Source organism: Leopardus geoffroyi, chromosome D2, assembly GCF_018350155.1.
Source record: "Leopardus geoffroyi isolate Oge1 chromosome D2, O.geoffroyi_Oge1_pat1.0, whole genome shotgun sequence".
NCBI lineage: Eukaryota > Metazoa > Chordata > Mammalia > Carnivora > Felidae > Leopardus > Leopardus geoffroyi.
This window is the reverse complement of record NC_059334.1, coordinates 63090369-63110333: the sequence shown is the minus strand read 5'-3', so window position 1 is coordinate 63110333 and position 19965 is coordinate 63090369. Positions and strand designations below refer to the sequence as shown.

Below are 19965 nucleotides of genomic sequence, written 5' to 3'. Positions count from 1 at the left end.
TAACCCCATTTAGAGACAAAGCGTGCAATTCTATTATAAAGAGAATCTATCTTATGCAACAGAGAGACTCATTAGCTGTCCCATGTATATTGTCTCCATAAGCCAGCAGTGGCAGAACCAGCTGCCTTGTGATACATACCCTGTCCTTCTTCGTTAAGCTGCATCCATTTCTTTTTAAACCAAGTCAATTAATTTGTCACTGGGTTAGAAGCACCATATGTCAGTGAAACGTCATAAGAAAATCATAAATAGTTTATTATTTCCCCACCAACAAAAGATTGCATCTTCAGGTTGGCATTTCTTTATACAGAGTTTGTTCATAATGTACATCAATATTACTTTGTAGCATGCCTCACTCTCTAAATTATTTTGTGAACAGCTATACTGGAAAAAGCCAGACTATTAACATCAGGAGACTAGCTTTCTCTCTGACTGAGCACAACTTGCAAGCATAAACCATATTATGTCCATCCCTGAAATATTCCCTTGCTAGACATCCAATTCTCCCAGTTGGACAGACTGTCAGACACGGTTATGGATTCTTTTGCTACAAGAACTCTCTGCTAAGGTGTGCCGGATAACAGTATGGTTCATTGTTAATATTGGCTGAGTAGAGTGGTAAGAAATTAATTACAGTATTAGCTTCAAATAATGCTGTCATTACATGGTGACAGTCTGTAACCCCAGATTGGAAACTCCAGACACGAAGTCACTCAGACTTCAGGTCTTTGTATTTTATCTGACAATGAATTAAAAGTCTGCATTCTGAACAGTCTATGCAAATAGGAGTCAGAGCTATTCTGGGTACAATTCAGAGGAAGAAATTGAGTTGCTCACAGAACTCCTTTCCCTACCAAGCTACAATTTCATATTCACTGTCTGTTTACATTCCCTGTCTTTGGCTCTGCATCTTCAGCTGAAAACAGAAGGTAGTTCACATTCAATGTGCACCTTAACACCTCTTTTTCCTCAGCTCGCCTACTTGAGGCAATAACTGACTAAGAGGAACTAATTTATTCTGTTTTGATCTGAATCTGTGCTTGGCAAATGCCAGTGCATTGATTCTGTTCACCCTGGATTCATCAATTTGTTTGGGTGAGCATTGCAAATAATCGCTTCACCCCATGAACTGGCTAATTCATGTGACTCAGGCAGCTTTGCTCCTGATCCAAAGTCACACGCTTATCTATACCCACCAGGGTGAAAGCCACTCACTGAGATGCTTGAATACCACGTACTCCAAAGAAAGAGACACTACCACCTTGCCTTCACTCTAGCTCACCCAGTGGGTTCAAGATGAAGTTGATTCTTTTTTCTTTAAATGCCCCACTCACTACTTCTGAGAGAACCAACCTCAGAGAATATACAGAAAATCTCTTTTCCAAAATGTCAAGATATCAGTTCTATTACTTCAGTATTTAATCCATATGAATCCATGCTTTCTCTCCAGTTGCATTATGAGCCTTTAAGGTCAGAACTATGATGGATCTTTCTATATGTCCCTCATACCTGCTATTGTGTTCTACTCATTCTAGATGCTCAATAATTTTGTTGCTTGTCAGCAAAGTATATTGCCAGCAAACTATATCCATCATATTTTAGTAATACACATCAACAGAGGTGAGATATATTTATGTTGAGAACTTTTACTTGAATTAGATCAGTGGGTAACAACTCCCAGGTAGCTAAGCTTGTATAATTCACCTTAATGAGCTAGCTGGTCCTATAAACCACATACCTTTGAGTGAAATGTTTTCATCATGTATATTGTGTATAACTCAGGAAAATACTTGATATACAACCTCAATCTCTTAGTAAAATGTTTATAGTGGCTTTCTGATAGTGCAAGTGGTTTCAAATACTTTTTTGAATTCATAAGGCTCGCAAATGTATTCATATTAATTGACTCTGAAGCTCTGTTTGTATGTGCATGTGCACACAGACACATGAAAATGCAAGCATAACTCTTAAACTATGTGTGGACTTTTTAAACAGCCTCCTTAAACACAAGAATTCTAATTGCACACATAACTCTTTTCTACAATTAAAATAATGCATTATTTTTTCCTGTTTGTTTGCCTTTAGTTCTTTTTCCATCTTCCCACCCACATCCATAATGTTTAACAAAAGACTAAAGCCAAATTTCAAATCTTAAGCAAACCTGTTTCCCTCTTTGTATAAAGGCAACTCCAGAACACTGCCTAATTTATCTAGAAATGCCTCTTTTTGTTAGTAGGAAAATAAATTAGAAACTCTGTATACATATTACATTTCTATCTAGCTTTAGGAAAGGAAAAAACAATGGCTGATACCTTGGGGCTTTCTTGTTTATTAGCTTTATAATGAAAGTGTCAGCTAAACTGAACTCTGGACCTATCTTGTTTATGATGTCATGAAGTGGTAAAGCCCCCTAGACAGGATGGGAGATGCTGGATCTGGGGATGAAACAGAATTACACAGCTGAGTTCCTTATAAGCAGGAAACTACTTGGTTACACAGTGGTTCTTGGCTCCGGATTTAGATGATTAAGTGTTTTATGAGGCATATGAGAAATCTGCATGCACTAACCTTCACCATTTTGGTAATAATAGGAAAAATGCTTCTGGGCCTTTCTGATATAAGCAACACAAACTTTCTTGAAAGATTTCTTTGCAACAGGTTTTGTTCTCAAATGCAAATATATGTTTGTGAAGTCCTGGACAGAGTATATAATTGCCTAGACCAGCCTGAACTTCATCAGCAAGAATGCTGGCTTGTTTTACCCTTCACCTTACTTCACAATGTAATGTATGTGAAAATTTTGCACTTATTAAGAAATGATGGTATTGACTTCTCTTAACCCCTATAGTGAAACACGTCTAGAAAAATTCAAGTTCACTAAATTTTTATTTAGTGCCAGTACTATGCATATGATTGTGCTAGTTTCATACAAAGATAAATAAGGTCTAAACTTCAAGGAGCTCACTTTTCAGCACAGGAAAAACGAATAACTACGTCACAAAATAAGACAGAGTTTTGCCAGGTCCCCAAAGAGGTGCTAGGAATAGAGTGTGGTGTGTGGGTAGTTCAAAACTAGAGACAATATTTATTTGGTGGACTGTAGAGAGGGAAATATTTCAGATGGATCTTAGTGGGAATAATAGTTGTAGAAATAATATTTACATTCATGAATTAGAGAAGGGCCTCACTACCAAAGAACAAATTTAATAGATAAAGCCACTTAAAGTCCATCCATTGAAAATGTGACCAATTTTCATAATAAATACTAAGGGGAAAAGTTTGAGATTTTTTTCCTTGAAAAAAAATGATCTAAAATTCATTTTAAGAATTTCTTTAGGGGTGCCTGAGTGGCTCAGTTGGTTAAATTCCTGACTCTTGATTTCAGCTCAAGTCATGATCTCGCAGTTGGTGGGTTCAACTCCCACATAAGGATCTGCACTGATGGTACAGAGCCTGCTTGGGATTCTCTATCTATCTATCTATCTATCTATCTATCTATCTTTGTCCCTCCCCCCCCATCTCTCTCTTTCAAAATAAATAAACTTTAATTTTTTATTTAGTATTTTGTCTTATAATTTAAAAATTTGTATTTTAATGTTTATCCATTTTTGACAGAGAGAGAGACAGAACATGAGTGGGGGATACATAATTTGAAACAGGCTCCAGGCTCTGAGCTGTCATCACAGAGCCCAATGCAGGGCTTGAACCCACCAACTGCAAGATCATGACCTGAGCCAAAGTTGGATGCCCAACTGACTGAGCCACCCAGGCACCCCTAAAATTTGCATTTTAATTATAACAATGTACACTAACTGGATCAATTAAAATTATTGGGTTTTGGGGGGCACCTGGCTGATCAGTCAGAAGAGCATGCAATTCTTGAGTTCACAAGTTCGAGCCCCATGTTGGTTATAGAGATTACTCACATAAACTTTTAAAAAATTATTAGATTTCTTTCACATAGCTAACAACATTATAGTACAATTTGACTTCCCTCATATATCTGACTTCTGCAGTACAACATTTAAAAATTTTTTTATTATGTAACAAAAGAACATATAGCATATATAACTATAAAGCGTATTAATAAAATGAATGCTCATGATGAACCCATCACCCAATTTATGAAATAGAACATCATCAATGTACTCCCTTCTCCATCCCATCCCTGTACCTACACAACTGCCACCATCAGCCAACATAAGCACCTTCTGAATTCTGTTTTTGTCATTCCCTAAACTTTTTTCACATAGTTTTATTATACATCTATCGCTTAATTTTGCTTTGCTTTGAGCTTTATAAAAATACGTCCCAGCACACCTAGTTTTCTTTGACGTACTTGTTTTATTCAACATGATGGGTCTAAGATTACTGATGTCATTGTGCGTTTCTGTACATGTATTTCATCTGATATTCTGTTGGGTGAGAATTCCACAATTCTCCTTCAGTGGGCATTTGGGTTGTGTCCAGGATTTTGTTTTTATCAACAGTGTTGCCATGAACATTCTCACATGTGTTCCCAAGTCCCCAAATACAAGTCTTCCTGGCATCCAGAACTATAGGTGGGATTGCTGCACCTTGAAGATATATACATGTTCAGCTTTGTAAGAGAATGTAAAATGATTTTCCAAAGATCAGTTTCCACTGCTCTACATCCTCACCATTGCTTCGTGTCACCAGGCATCCCTGATCAGAGGCCCCAAACAAGCTATTCCTAGATTCCTACCCACTGAAATCATGAAATAATGTGTATTAAGCTCCCAGATTGGTGGTCATTTATAAGGAAGCAATAGATAAGTAATACAAACATCTTAACATTTGTCCCTCTAGAAACAGAAAAACAATGTCTCAAGGTGGCAATACATTTAATTTCCCTGCTTATAAAATAAGATTGAGCATTTTTTTCAAGTTTAGTCATCATTTGTGTTTCCCCTTCTGAGAAAGGACTGTTCGCATACACTATTTTCCTATTTTTCTACTGTTGCCTTTTTCTTATTGATTTGTAATTCTTTATATATTCTGGGTAAAGATACATAAAGTTTGTGCCTTGCTTTCTTTATGACTTCTTTTGAGGAGCTCTTAATTTTAATGTAGTAAGATTTATCCATAATTTCTTTTATGGTTAATGCTTTTTGTATCTTAGTTAAGTACTCAGGACCAATTATTTTTAAAAGACTTCCTTTAGCAGAAATATTCAAAGCCCTCATTAATTTCTCCCAAATCCCCTCTTAATCCTTTGATATTTAAAACATTCTGTTTTGAGGTACCTACACTTATAATTGTTCAATTTTCTTTTTTCCTACCAGATGCTGATTTAACATTGCCTTTGATATGATTCCAGCATTTTTCTAAGTCACTTGCATTGACTTCAAGTGATCTGGCATCTTTTGTAAAGCTTACAACTGCTCTGCATAGTATTTGCATTTCTTGTTGACTGTTAATAACATTGGACAATCTTGGGGCACCTGGGTGGCTCAGTTTAAGTGTCTGACTCTTGATTTCGACTCAGGTCATGATCTCATGGTTCATGAGTTCGAGCCCCACGTCAGGCTCTGTGCTGACAGTGAGGAGCCTGCTTCAGATTCTCTCCCTCTTTTTCTCTTCCCCTCCCCCTCTGTCTCTCTCTGTCAAAAATATGTAAATAAGTAAACATTTTTTAAAAATAACATTGGACAATCCTATTGAAAAAGAGACCAATGATATCAAGATGAGCAAGTTAGTCGCATGATGCTGGTAGGGATATCTGAGTAGGTGATAGTCATATAAATGGCAAGCTCATTAATGACTGTATTTATATTATGAAAATATTCACTTTCATAAACAATCTCACAATTTGGGAGAATTGGACCAAAAAATACCTGAAAAGAGTACTAGAAGCAGTCACAGCAGCTCTTATCTACTGAACAGGTACATTGGATGTACCAGGCCAGGTGCTCAGCTCAATGTGGTATTTCAATAACTCACCACAACAAACATGAGAACTGATTGCTATTATTCCTATTTTCCAGATGAGAAAGTTGAGGCTCAGAAGTGTCAGTGACTTACCTAAATAAAACAAGAAAGTGGCAGAACCAAGATTTGAACCTATATGAAATAGAACATTTCAAAGATTGAGATAAGCATATATCTATACCATCATGTGTGCATATATAGATACATAAATAGATATAGATAGATATGTGTAAATATGTGTGTATGTAATGTATGCATGTGTGTATATATCTTCATTCTTGCTCTTAAGCTTATTCACACTGCTTCCTAGAGCAGGTGGAAAGTAAAAGAAGGGAAAAATACAAACAAAAGTATAAAGGTAAGGAGATGAGAGCATAAAAACATCCAGTAAGTCTGCAGTATATACAAGGAAAGTTGTAAGTGACTATCTGACTAGGGTAGAAAAGAAGACTATATGTGTTTTGAATGATAGACAGTTGAGTTTGTTTTCAACATGATAGGCAGCAGGAAACAAAGGAGGTGTTGGTGGTAGATAATATATTAATAACAGTAATTTATAAGACATGTATAAAATAGAATATATATAATATTATATTCAAATATATAATATAATAATATTATAATATAATTAATATATATAATATGATATATAATATATACAATATAATAATATAATACAACATAATATAATAATATAATATATTAAAATATATTATATTATATTATATTATATTATATTATATTATATTATATTAAAATGTGTGTGTGTGTGTGTATTCTAATATTTTCTTCCAATGCTCAGTAGATAGCCTTAAGTACTCTACATTGGAGAATGCTGGTCTAAGAAAATAGAATGAGGACCTACAATAGAAGAGTGGCTTGGGGAAAACTTACAAGGTTAGAAATAGATGCAAGAGCATGGGAGATGGAATTTATTTGACTCAGCAACTGACCTGGCAAGAGGTGGAGGAATCAGAAGTGACTCTGGCATTTCAAGCTTCTGGGTGCCTGGAGATACTGCCACACCATGAATGTGTGTGGGAAGCCAGGGAAGAAGCTGGCTGTTCAGGAAGAAAATGGTGAGTTCCATTTTAAGGAGTCAACAAGACATCCTTTGGTAAACATGTATTAAGGAAACTGAGGCTCAGCAAGGCTAAATAACTGGTCCGTGATCACACACCTACAAACTGCAGAGCCAGGATTGTAACCCAGGCCAGTATAACTCCAAGCCTGGACCAGCACACTTTTGGTTTCTTCCAACCCCTTATAAAGCACCCTGCCTCCACCATTCTCAGTTACCAGCCAAACCACAGGGATGGCCAAAGTTGTGATGGATCAGGAAATAATATAGCAGTGGTGTAACTATACATCAACAATGACAGTTGCATAAAGAAAGGACCTTACACAATCAGGTTATTAACACATGCAGAGGGGCCAATGAAAGGTAGTTCAGGGAAATCTTGCTAAATTGGAAAATTCTTTGGAGTAGTACATAGTTTTAAATAAGCCAAATTAAGTTTTATAACAAGAAATACTCTGATGGAATTACATACTCAAAGTAATGAACTTTTTGGCTACAGAGGCATCACAAGAAAATACAAGGAGGCTAGACTTGTCAGTTGCGTTTCAGGACCAGAGATGGTCTGCTTAGGCTAGAGTCAGGTGCATGGAGAAAGAGATGAAGTCCCAGACTGGAGTCTGATAATGATGGTTTTAAACATCAGGTATGTTGGTGGAAGGCCCAAAACATCACTACCAGTAGGGAGATAAAGTAACCAAAGTCACAACAACAGAGAGCAAGTAACACCCTCCAAAAAACACCTCCTGAAAGGCCAGGCCCTGGACAGCGTATGACCCCTTATTAATATAGAAGTGCTTGCAGGTGTAGGACATGTAACAAGCTATTAAAACATATAAGGGACAGAAAACTAGCCAAAATGATGAAACAGAAGAATTCTCCTCAAAAGAAATTCCAGGGGGGCGCCTGGGTGGCACAGTCGGTTAAGCGTCCAACTTCAGCCAGGTCACGATCTCGCGGTCCGTAAGTTCGAGCCCCGCGTCAGGCTCTGGGCTGATGGCTCAGAGCCTGGAGCCTGTTTCCGATTCTGTGTCTCCCTCTCTCTCTGCCCCTCCCCCGTTCATGCTCTGTCTCTCTCTGTCCCCAAAATAAATAAACGTTGAAAAAAAAATTAAAAAAAAAAAAAAGAAATTCCAGGAAGAAATGACAGCTAGAGAATTGCTAAAAACAGATATAAACAATATATCTGAGCAAGAATTTAGAATAATAGTCTAAGATTAATAGCTGCACTTGAAAAAAGCATAGGAGACAGCAGAGAATCTATTGCTTCAGAGATCAAGGAACTAAAAAATAGTCACAACAAATTAAGAAATGTTGTAATGAGATGCAAAATAAACTAGATGCACTGACAGCAAGGGTGGAGGAAGCGGAAGGGAGAATAAGTGAAACAGAAGATAAAATTATGAAAAATAACAAAGCTGAGAAAAAGAGAGATAAGAAAATACTAGACCATGAGGGGAGAATTAAATAACTAAATCATAGGAGTTCCAGAAGAATAAGACAGAGAGAAAGGGGCAAAGGGTTTACTTGAACAAATTATAGCTGGGAACTTCCCTAATCTGGGGAAGGAAGCAGACATCCAAATCTAGGAAGCACAGAGAACTCCCTTAAGATTTAGTAGGAATAGGTCCTCTCCACAGCATATCATAGTTGAAACTGGCAAAATACAAAGATAAAGAGAGAATTCTGAAAATGGCTAGCGACAAACAGGCTTTAACCTACAAAGGTAGACACATAAGGGTAGTAGCAGACCTGTCCATTGAAACTTGGCAGGCCAGAGGGAGTGGCAGGAAATATTGAATGTGCTGAGTAGGAAAAATATGCAGCCAAGAATCCTTTATCCAGCAAGGCTGTCATTCAGAATAGAAGGAGAGGTAAAGGCTTTCCAAAACAAACAAAAACTGAAGGAGTTCATGACCACTAAACCAGCCCTGCAAGAGATCCTAAGGGGAACTCTGTGAGTGGAAGGACCAGAGACATTACCACAAGCATGAAACCTATAGATAACACAAGGCCACTAAATCCATATCTTTCAATAATAACTCTGAATGTAAATGGACTAAATGCTCCAATAAAAAGACATAGGGTATCAGAATGGATTAAAAGAAAAACAACCATCTATATGCTGTCTACAAGAGACCCATTTTAGGCCTGAGGACATCTTCAGATTGAAAGTGAGGGGATGGAGAACCATCCATCATGCTACTGGAAGCCAAAAGAAAGCTAGAGTAGCCATACTTATATCAGACAAACTAGATTTTACTAAAGGCCATAACAAGAGATGACGATGGGCCTTATATCATAATTACAGGGTCTATCCATCAAGAAGAGCTAAAAATTGTAAATGTTTATGCCTCCAACTTGAAAGTACCCAAATATATAAATAAATTAATCACAAACATAAGCAATCCTATTGATAAGAATAGGGTAATTGCAGGGGACTTTAAAACTCCACTTACAACAATGAACAGATCATATAGGCAGAAAACCAATAAAGAATCAATGACCTTGAATGATACACTGGACCAGATGGACTTGACAGGTATATTCAGGACTTTTAATCCAAAAGCAGCAAAATGCACATTCTTCTTGAGTGTACATGGAACATTCTCCAATATAGATCACATACTGGGTCGCAAAACATCCCTCAATAAATATAAAAGAATTGATATTATACCATACATATTTTTATATCACAGTACTATGAAACTTGAAATCAATCACAAGAAAAAATTTGGAAAGCCTCCAAATGCATGCAGGTTAAAGAACATCCTACTAAAGAATGAATGGGTCAATCGAGCAATTAAAGAAGAAATTTTAAAAGATATGGAAGCAAATGAAAATGAAAACATGACAGTCCAAACCCTTTGGGATGCAGCAAAGGCAGTCCTAAAAGGAATATACATTGCAATCCAGGCCTATCTCAAGAAACAAGAAAAATCCCAAATACAAAACCTAACCACACACCCAAAGGAACTAGACACAGAACAGCAAAGAAACCACAAAGCCAGCAGAAGAAAAGAAATAATAAGGATTATCACAGAAATAAACAATATAGAATCAAAAAAAAAAAAAACAGTACAACAGATCAATTAATCTAAGAGCTGGTTTTTTGAAAAAATAAGCAAAATTGATAAACCCCTAGCCAGACTTCTCCAAAAGAAGAAAGAGGGCCCAAATACAAAAAATCATGAATGAAAGAGGACATATAAAAACCAACACCACCGAAATACAATTATTAGAGAATGCTATGAAAAATTATATTCCAACAAACTGGACAACCTGGAAGAAATGGACAAATTCCTAGACACCCACACACTACCAAAACTCAAACGGGAAGAAATAGAATATTTGAAAAGACCCATAATCAGTGAAGAAATTGAATCAGTTATCAAAAAACCTCCCAGTAAAAAAGAGTCCTGGGCCAGATGGCTTCCCAGGGGAATTCTACCAGACATTTAAAGCAGAGTTAATACCTATCCTTCAAGCTGATCCAAAAAATAGAAATGGAAGGAAAGTTTCCAGACTCATACTATGAAGCCAGCATTACCTTGATTCCCAAAACAGAGATCCCACTAAAAAGGAGAATTACAAGCCAATATCCCTGATGAATATAGATGCAAAAATTCTCAACAAGATACCAGCAAATCAAATTCAACAATATATTAAAGGAATTATTCACCATGATCAACTGGGATTCATTCCTAGGCTGTAAGGCTGGTTCAATATTCACAAATCAATCAGTGTGATACATCACATTAATAGAAGAAAGGATAAGAACCATATGATCCTGTCAATAGATGTAGAAAAAGCATTTGACAAAGTAAAGCATCCTTTCTTAATAAAAACCCTCAAGAAAGTCAGGATAGAAGGAACATACCTTAACATCATAAAAGCCATATATGAAAAGCCCACAGCTAATATCATCCTCAATGGGGGAAAACTGAGAACTTTTCCTCTGAGATCAGAAACACTACAGGGATGTCCACTCTCACCACTGTTGTTTAACATAGTGTTGGAAGTCCTAGCATCAGCAATCAGAAAACAAAATGAAATAAAAGCCATACAAATTGGCAAAGAAGAAGTCAAACTTTCATTATTCACAGATGACATGATACTCTACATGTATCATGTAGAAAACCCATAAGACTCCACCAAAAAGCTGCTAGAACTGATACATGAATTCAGCAAAGTCGCAGGATACAAAATCAATGTAGAGACATCGGTTGCATTTCTATACACCAATAATGAAGCAACAGAAAGAGAAGTCAAGAAATTGATCCCATTTACAATTGTACCAAGAACCATAAAATACCTAGGAATAAACCTAACCAAAGATGTAAAAGATCTGTGTGCTGAAAACTATAGAAAACTTATGAAAGAAATTTAAGAAGACATAAAGAAATGGAAAACCATTCCATGCTCATGGATGGAAAGAATAAATAATGTTAAAATGTCAATACTACCCAAATAAGTCTATACATTAAATGCAATTCAAATCAAAATTGCACCGCATTCTTCTCAAAGCTAGAACAAACAACCACAAAAGACCCCAAATAGCCAAAGTAATGTTGAAAAAGAAAACCAAAGTGGGAGTCATCATAATCCCAGACTTTAGCTTTTACTGCAAAGCTGTAATCATCAAGATAGTATGGTACTGGCACAAAAACAGACACATAGACGAATGGAATAGAATAGAGAACCCAGAATTGGACCCACAAATGTATGGCCAACTAATCTTTGACAAAGCAGGAAAGAGTATCCAATGGAAAAAAGACAGTCTCTTTAACAAATGGTACTGGAAGAACCGGACAGCAATGTGCAGAAGAATGAAACTGGACCACTTTCTTACACCATACACAAAAATAAACTCAAATTGGATGAAAGACCTAAATGTGAGACAGGAAACAATCAAAACCCTAGAGGAGAAAACAGACAACAACCTCTTTGACCTCAGCTACAGCAACTTCTTACTCGACACATCTCCAAAGGCAAGGGAAATAACAGCAAAAATGAACCATTGGGACCTCATCAAGATAAAAAGCTTCTGCACTACAAAAGAAACAATCAACAAAACTAAAAGGCAAGTTATGGAATGGGAGAAGATATTTGCAAATGACATATCAGATAAAGGGTTAGTATCCAAAATCTATAAAGAACTCACCAAACTCAACACCCAAAAAACTAATAATCCAGTGAAGAAATGGGCAGAAGATATGAAAAGATACTTTTCTAAAGAAGACATCCAAATGGCCAACAGGCACATGAAAATATGCTCAACATCACTCATCATTAAGGAAATACAAGTCAAAACCACATTGAGATATCACCTCACACCAGTCAGAGTGGCTAAAATGAACAACTCAGGAAACAACAGATGTTGGTGAGGATGTGGAGAAACAGGAATCCTCTTGCACTGTTGGTGGGAATGCAAACTAGTGCAGCCACTCTAGAAAACAGAGTGGAGTTTCCTCCAAAAATTAAAAATAGAATTACCCTACAACCCAGCAATAGCACTACTAGGAATTTATGCAAAGGCCACAGGAGTGATGATTCATAGGGGCACATGTTCCCCTATGTTTACGGCAGCACTTTGAACAATTGCCAAATTATGGACAGAGCCCAAATGTCCATGGACTGATGAATGGATAAAGAATATGTGGTTTGTATATAAAATGGAATACTACTTGGCAATGAGAAAGGATGAAATCCTGCCATTTGCAACAACATGGATGAAACTGGAGAGTATTATGCTAAGTGAAATAAGTCAGTCAGAGAAAGACAAATATCACACATTTTCATTCATATGTGGAACTTGAGAAACTTAACAGAAGACCATGGGGGAAGGGAAGGGGAAAAAATAGTTTCAAACAGAGAGGGAGGCAAACCGTAAGAGACTCTTAAATACAGAGAACAAACTGAAGGTTGGTGGGGGGGGGGTGGGGAGAGATAGGGGAGAGGGGAAAATGGGTGAAGGGCATTGAGGAGGCACTTGTTGGGATGAGCATTGGGTGTTGTATGTAAGCAATGAATCATGGGAATCTACCCCCAAAACCACAAGCACACTGTGTACACTGTATGTTAACTACCTTGACAATAAATTATTTTTTAAAAAAACCTTTATATATAGCATAAATAACACTACAATAAGCACCTTCAATATGGCAGAGTTATGCACAACTGAGTTTTTTCTGGATTAATTTCTAATGCAGAATTTTCAAGTCAAAGTTTGCACATTAGGAGGCCTTTAATATTTGCTACCAAACTCTCTTCTAGAAAGTTGACATCAATGCAAACTCTACCCACAGTATATAAAAGTGCGTACTGCCCCCATGTTCTCACCAGATGGGTATTATCATTGGTTTTCATCTTTGCCAATTCAATAGGCCAAAAAAAGGGATAATTATTCTTTTAGTTTTCATTCCTTTGGTTACTAATAACGTGAATCACATTTGTATATGTTTATAAGCCGTTCATATTTTTCCTTTGTGAGTTGTTTACTTATGACCTCTACCAGTTTATTCACAGGGGTGATCATCTTTTTTAAGTTGGTTTACAAAATTTTTTGTATATTAAGGAAATTAACCCTTTCTCTGTCATATTTGTTGCAAGTATTTTTTTTTTGCCTTTCCATTTTTAAAGTACTTCCTACTATACTGATGATATTTTCAACTTTTTCTGAGAGAGAGAGAGAGAGGAAGAGAAAGAGAGAGAGTGGGGTAGGGGCAGAAAGAGAGGGAGAGGGAATTTCAAGCAGACCCCATGTTGTCAGTGCAGAGCATGACCTGGGGTTCAAATTCACAAACCATGAGAACATGACCTGAGCCCAGATCAAGAGTCGGACATTTAACTGACTGAGCTAACCAGGCGCCCTGATGCTCTCAACATTTTATGCAGACAAAGCTATCACTCTCTTCCTTTGTGATTTCTGCCTTTGATATTATACCTAGAAAACCTTCACCCTTCCTCTAGGTACCTAACCTAGAAACATGCTCACATATGTATACAAGGAAACTTGTACAGGAATGCCCACTGAAATACTTCTACAATAGTGAAAGTTTGGGGGGGAAATACCTAAATGTGTATCACTTAAATTATAGATAAATACCGTAGAAATATACAATAGAATTATCCACAGCATCTATGTGTATCATCATGGATAGTCTCAAAAATATAATGTTGATGGGCACCTGGGTGGCTCAGTTAGTTAAGTGTCCAGCTCTTGATTTCAGCTCAGGTCATAATCTTGCGGTTCATGGGATTGAGCCCTAAATCAGGCTCTGCACTGACAGCAGAGAGCCTGCTTGGTATTCTTTCTCTCTATCCCTCCCCCCACTCATGCACGTTCTCTCTCTCTCTCTCAAAATAAATAAACATTATATATATACATATATATGCATATATATGTATGTATATATATTGAGTGTGGGGAGAAAAGAACAAAATAAATAATAATACATGTACTATAATACCATGTGTGTAAATGTAAAGTACACCAAGTAATCTCTATGTTGTCTGTACATGCAACAATTTGCAGTAAAAGGATAAGAAGGAATACACACCAAATTCATGATAGTTATTGTTGCCCCTAGGAAAGGCAGGAAAGAAAGAGGACTTTGAACGTGGCCACCCAAACCAAAAGAGGTACTCTAGTAATTTTTTTCTTCTAAAACAAATGTGACAACACATTAGTATTCATCATTCTGGATGAATATCAGGTGTATTTGTCCTATTAGACTTTACTTTTCTGCATTATCATCTTTCACCAAATGAAAAAGGGAGGGCTTCCTCCACCCTTCAAGAATATACAGAAATTCACTTTTATTTCTATAACATTTGCAATATGTCTTAAAATTTAGCAGATGGTATGAAGTAGAACTCTAAGCTAATGAATGAATAAGTGAATGAAAAGGAATGAGTGCATGAGTAAATGAATGATTCTTAATAACTAAATAATTCTGTCACTTCCATGAGTGCCATCATTCAGATTACATAAACATACTCAGCAAATCAGAGAGAATTTAGTAGCCAAGCTGATATTCAAGTAATCATGGCCAAAGAGTAGATCTGTGCCAGTCAGTATTGTAGCCATTGCCATATGTGCCTAGTAAGCCCTTGAAATGCAGATAGTCTGAACTGATACATGTTCCAAGTGTAAAATACATACCGATATTACAGACTTAGTACAAAAACAGAATCTGAAATATCATCTTACTAACTTAAAGTTCATCTTATGTGAAAATGACAATTATTTTGGATAAATTGGGTTAAACAATGTATATTATTAAAGTTAATTTCACTTGGGGCGCCTGGGTGGCTCAGTCGGTTAAGCGTCCGACTTCGGCTCAGGTCATGATCTCGCGGTCCGTGAGTTCAAGCCCCGCGTCGGCTCTGTACTGACTGCTCAGAGCCTGGAGCCTGTTTCATGAACCCTCCCCGGTTCATGCTCTGTCTCTCTCTGTCTCAAAAATAAATAAACGTTTAAAAAAATTAAAAAAATAAATAAAGTTAATTTCACTTAATTCTTTTTACCTTGTTATTGTGACAGCTAGAAAATTTACAATTACAGATACAGCTTTTTATTTATTTTTTTATTGGATGGCACTAAAATAGAACAACAGTGTTGCTTTAGATCTAAAATTGTCGAAGAAAAAACACATGTCCAGTTTTCACATTTGCCTAATCTGAATGCAAACCAACCACCTCTTTAAATAAATAACGGTATGAAACTAGATGAGAAAGTATGGGGTCATTACGTTGCACAGCCGACAACTTGGAAAATTAGACCTTACACAAATTGTTCCATAAGGCACTTAATAAAACTTTAGGAAAGTGGAAAATTTTGTATTAAGTTCTGTAATACAAAATAGATTCACTTCCAGAAGTAGACCATAAGGTGAGAAGGCAACCTGAAATACAACAACCAGAAAGGAATGACATTTTGTTGTCAGTCTCCTGAAGTTTCTGTTCCCCCGTGGAACACCACTGAATTAGCTCATGTTATTCATAGTCCTGGGCTTGCTTTCTTTTTAATGCAGTCTACTCTTGACTGGACAGTGATGATTCTAGTGTAGACCTATTGACAGGAGGATCCAGATGTGGCCCAGGCACAGAGGAGTATCATGGTCAAACAAAGCTACCAAAAAGTAATTTCAGACTAACTTCAGTACTTCGTTGGTATCAGTGACTGGGAAGGAGGCGTATTATCCACATCAATACTAAAACCCCCACAGCTACTCTTACATCCTCAACTCCAAAATTCCTAGAAAAACTTCTTTTATGTGCTGCCCATCTATTCTTTCCTTCATTGTTACCATGACCGTGTATCTCAAAAGCGAGGAGAACTGTTCTGAGAAGGGAAGACCCCTTCCCCTGAGTGGGGAGGAGGGGTTGCCAGTAAGAAAGTACAAAGCCAGAACCCTCTCTAGTAGACAGAAGAGGAAAATGTGGTGGGGAAAAAAAAATGACGTTTGCATTTGGTGTCCTGTCCAAACCAGCCAAAGCCAGGAGTTATAAGTCTACGCATAGCATTGGAGTTCAACATGGGGAACTCAACTGATTAAAAGATCAGATTTTACAGAGCAAAAGCGAGGGGAGGTACAAAAATGAACCTTGAGTCGTGTTTTACTGGAGAGTAATTTAGTAAATTACTGAATGGAAGGATTTCACAAGTCAGAGAGCATCAGTAATAGTCTATATTAAAGAGGAATTAAGTCTTCTCTAAATAGGTGCCATTTGGAGACATATTGATTTTCAGAAGTGACACCTACAAAGGACCATAAATAACAAGGAAATTTTTTATAAGTCTTAGAAATAGAGACAGATATATTACAATAGGCACTGACTCTTTTTTTTTTTTTTTTTTTTTTTGGCTTTTATCTGGTTGAAATAGTCTACCTGAAATTCCATGACCAGTTTAATACGAATGTCACTAATTCAAGAGCTAGCTTTAAAATGCTCTAAGTTTGGGGCACCTGGGTGGCTCAGTCAGTCAAGCCTCTGACTTTGGCTCAGGACATGATTTCGCATTCCAGGAGTTCAAGCCCCACGTGGGGCTCTGTGCTGACAGCTCAAAGCTTGGTGCCTGTTTCAGGTTCTGTCTTTCCCTCTCTCTCTTGTCCCTCCCCTGCTTGCACTCTATCTCTCTCTCTCTCATTCTCAAAAATAAACACTAAAAAAAATAAAATAAAATAAAATAAAATAAAATACTCTATGTCCCCCCTCTCTGAGTGCTGGCTCCTAACCTGCCATTTCTCCCCCTCCTTCACTCTGCCCTTGCAGGGACCTGCAATCACTCAACCCTTCCACTCTGCTCAGCCCATTAGCCTCCTCCTGGCTTTATGGTTCTGCTTCCCCCACCTTACCCCAGAGTCAAGTACTCCTGAGTGCCCTCCACAACACTTTCAACCCTCTTTCCCGACCTCCTATTCACCTGTGACTCACGATCCCAGTGCTACCTCTCTCCTGCTGTCCATTTCTCAGCTTCCAGGACACCCAATGCTGCTGGAGGGCAATGCAGAAGTATGGAGCAGGGACATTACAAGTTCAAGTTAGACACATTGACTCATTCCTTCCCTCCTCTCAGAAATTCTCATTTTAGGGGGTGCCTGGGTGGCTCAGTCAGTTAAGCCTCCGACTTCAGCTCAGGTCATGATCTCACGGTTTGTGAGTTCAAGTCCCACATTGGACTCTGTGCTGACAGGTCAGATCCTGGATCCTACTTCGGATTCTGTGTCTCCCTCTTTCTCTGCCCCTCCCCAGCTTGCACACTCCTCTCTCTCTCTCTCTGTCTCTCAAAAAGTAAATAAACATTTAAAAAAATTTTTTTAAGAAATTCTCATTTTAATTTCTTGTGGAGACCCAGATATCACTGGCTCAGCTTCTTCAGACCTCTCTTCTCTGGACCACAGTTTCACCATGGTCATACTCACACTCAGCAGATGACCTGATCTGAACAGACAGAAGGCATCTCAAGAGACCCCAGTCTTCATCACAAGACACCAGTGCTACATAAATCTTTTTCCTTCCTGTCCATATCAAATGAAGAGCTGGTGGCCTTCATCTTCTCTCCTGGTATGTGCATGTGAATAAACATATGTAGACATATACCCATGCATATAAATCCACACACTCTATAACTCGGCACACACGCAAACACACATGCCTACCTTGAATCTCATCCTCTCCCTTCTGTGCATCCTCTTTGTGCTTATGCCTGACACCAACATGAATTTCACCCTATCTCTAAAATGTTTACTAAGGATTGGAAGAGCACCTCTCACCCCATTACACTCGGGGAGTGGGGCTGCAACTAAAAGGAACAGAGGTCTTGCCTAGTTTATTCCATGTTTCTAAATACTCTGAATTTTTTATAACAAAAACATATTTATATTATGTGTATGTTTAATCGTTTTCCTCCAGTCTTTCGGAGCCATAAGTCTTATACATATGACCTAAGTCTACTGCCTCCATTCTCTCACCATCTCTTCCCTTCTGAGCCCGTGGCAGTCAGGTTTCCATGCCCAATAACCTCCCAGAAATGGACTCTCAAAGGGCAATTGTGAGTGACTTCCTTGTGGCCACATCCCTCCCCGAGTTCCACTTCTCCTGGCAGATGCTAACAGTGATAACCTACTCCCTCCACGAAATTCTCTTTCCTTGGCCTCTGTGAGACTGCCCTTTGAGTTCCACTGCAAAATTGGACACATTTCACTAAAAGGTCCTGCAAACAGCCAAATGAGCTTCTTTTTACTTCCTTATAAAATCAGGGGAATGGACAGGCACCGCAGAATGGGGAGCCTCTAAATGTGTGTAGGAGGAGTATTTGCTTATGAAATGTCACCCTCTAAACGGCACACTACACACCCTTACACAGCCACATTTGCCACTGTCTTCACTTTGAGGAAAAGCCAAATACGATAAGATCACTTCAAAGTTCTCATAACCCTCAGAGCTGCCAAGGGGACTTCCCATCAGCCATCTCTACATACACCCCCACCACACGGGCCACAGGGCTGGGTGCTCTCTTCCTGAGCTGCTTCACTCAGCTTCTCTCCACTCCATCTCTGTCTCTTAACTGTCTCTTGTGAGGAGAGGGAAAAAAATAATGTCCTACCTGAACAGGATTTTAAAAAATGAAGAGGGTTTCAGTGCATGGACAAAGCAAGGATGGATATTCTCTGGGGAATTTTGTTTTCCAAAACAGAAAAGAAAGGGTGCCTGGGTGGTTCAGCAGGTTGAGCATCCAACTCTTAATTTTCGCTCAAGTCATGATCTTACAGTTCGTGAGTTCAAGCTCCACGTTGGGCTCTGCGCTAACAGCGAGGAGCTTGCTTGGGATTCTCTCTCCCTCTCTCTCTGCCCCTGCCCCCCTCAAAACAAATAAATAAACATTTTTAAAGAAAATAAAAGAAAATCTGTGCATGGAGAACTACAATTAGACAAACTTTTTTAGTGTATGTTAAAAACCAAAGAGTGTAAGCATTAAATGAAGCGATGTAGGCAGAAGCACTTTGCAAAACTAACTTGCAAGACAAATGTTGGATACTTCCATCATCATCCATCTCAGAGACATTGAATACCAAATGAGACGATATATGTAAAATTGCTTTGTCAACTGGAAAAAACATTTTTGAATTGTATTTATTATGTGATGTTTTGCCTTGGGCTAGATTAAGAGTCAGATCATGGCAATGTTGAACAAAATTAAAATACCTGCTAATTTCTTTTAAATCTACATTCCTGGAGCTGTTTATAAATTGAAAATTCTAATTAATTTCCATTTTCTCACCTCTTTTCAGATGAATTGATCACAATAAACTTCAAACTCTATTAACAACAGAGTTAAAGTTCCTGGTGACTACTAACTAGAACACAGACTTTGGAGTTGAGGTCTGAAAGTCATCTCTTGTGCTCTGCCCACCATAACATGGCAA

The 19965-nt window shown here is 37.8% G+C and overlaps 1 protein-coding gene across 2 annotated transcripts in view; it reads right to left on the bottom strand.

The window, feature by feature from the left end:
- Positions 1-19965, bottom strand: part of CFAP58 (cilia and flagella associated protein 58) — a 106034-nt gene that overhangs the window by 11323 nt on the left and 74746 nt on the right. The window contains exon 16 of one of the 2 annotated variants that reach the window (XM_045438828.1): positions 6906-7013. The exons of the other annotated variant lie outside the window; for it this stretch is intronic. Coding sequence (XP_045294784.1) covers positions 6945-7013 — 69 coding nt within the window. The 3' untranslated portion in view covers positions 6906-6944. The remainder of the gene's footprint in view (positions 1-6905; positions 7014-19965) is intronic. 2 annotated transcript variants of the gene reach the window in all.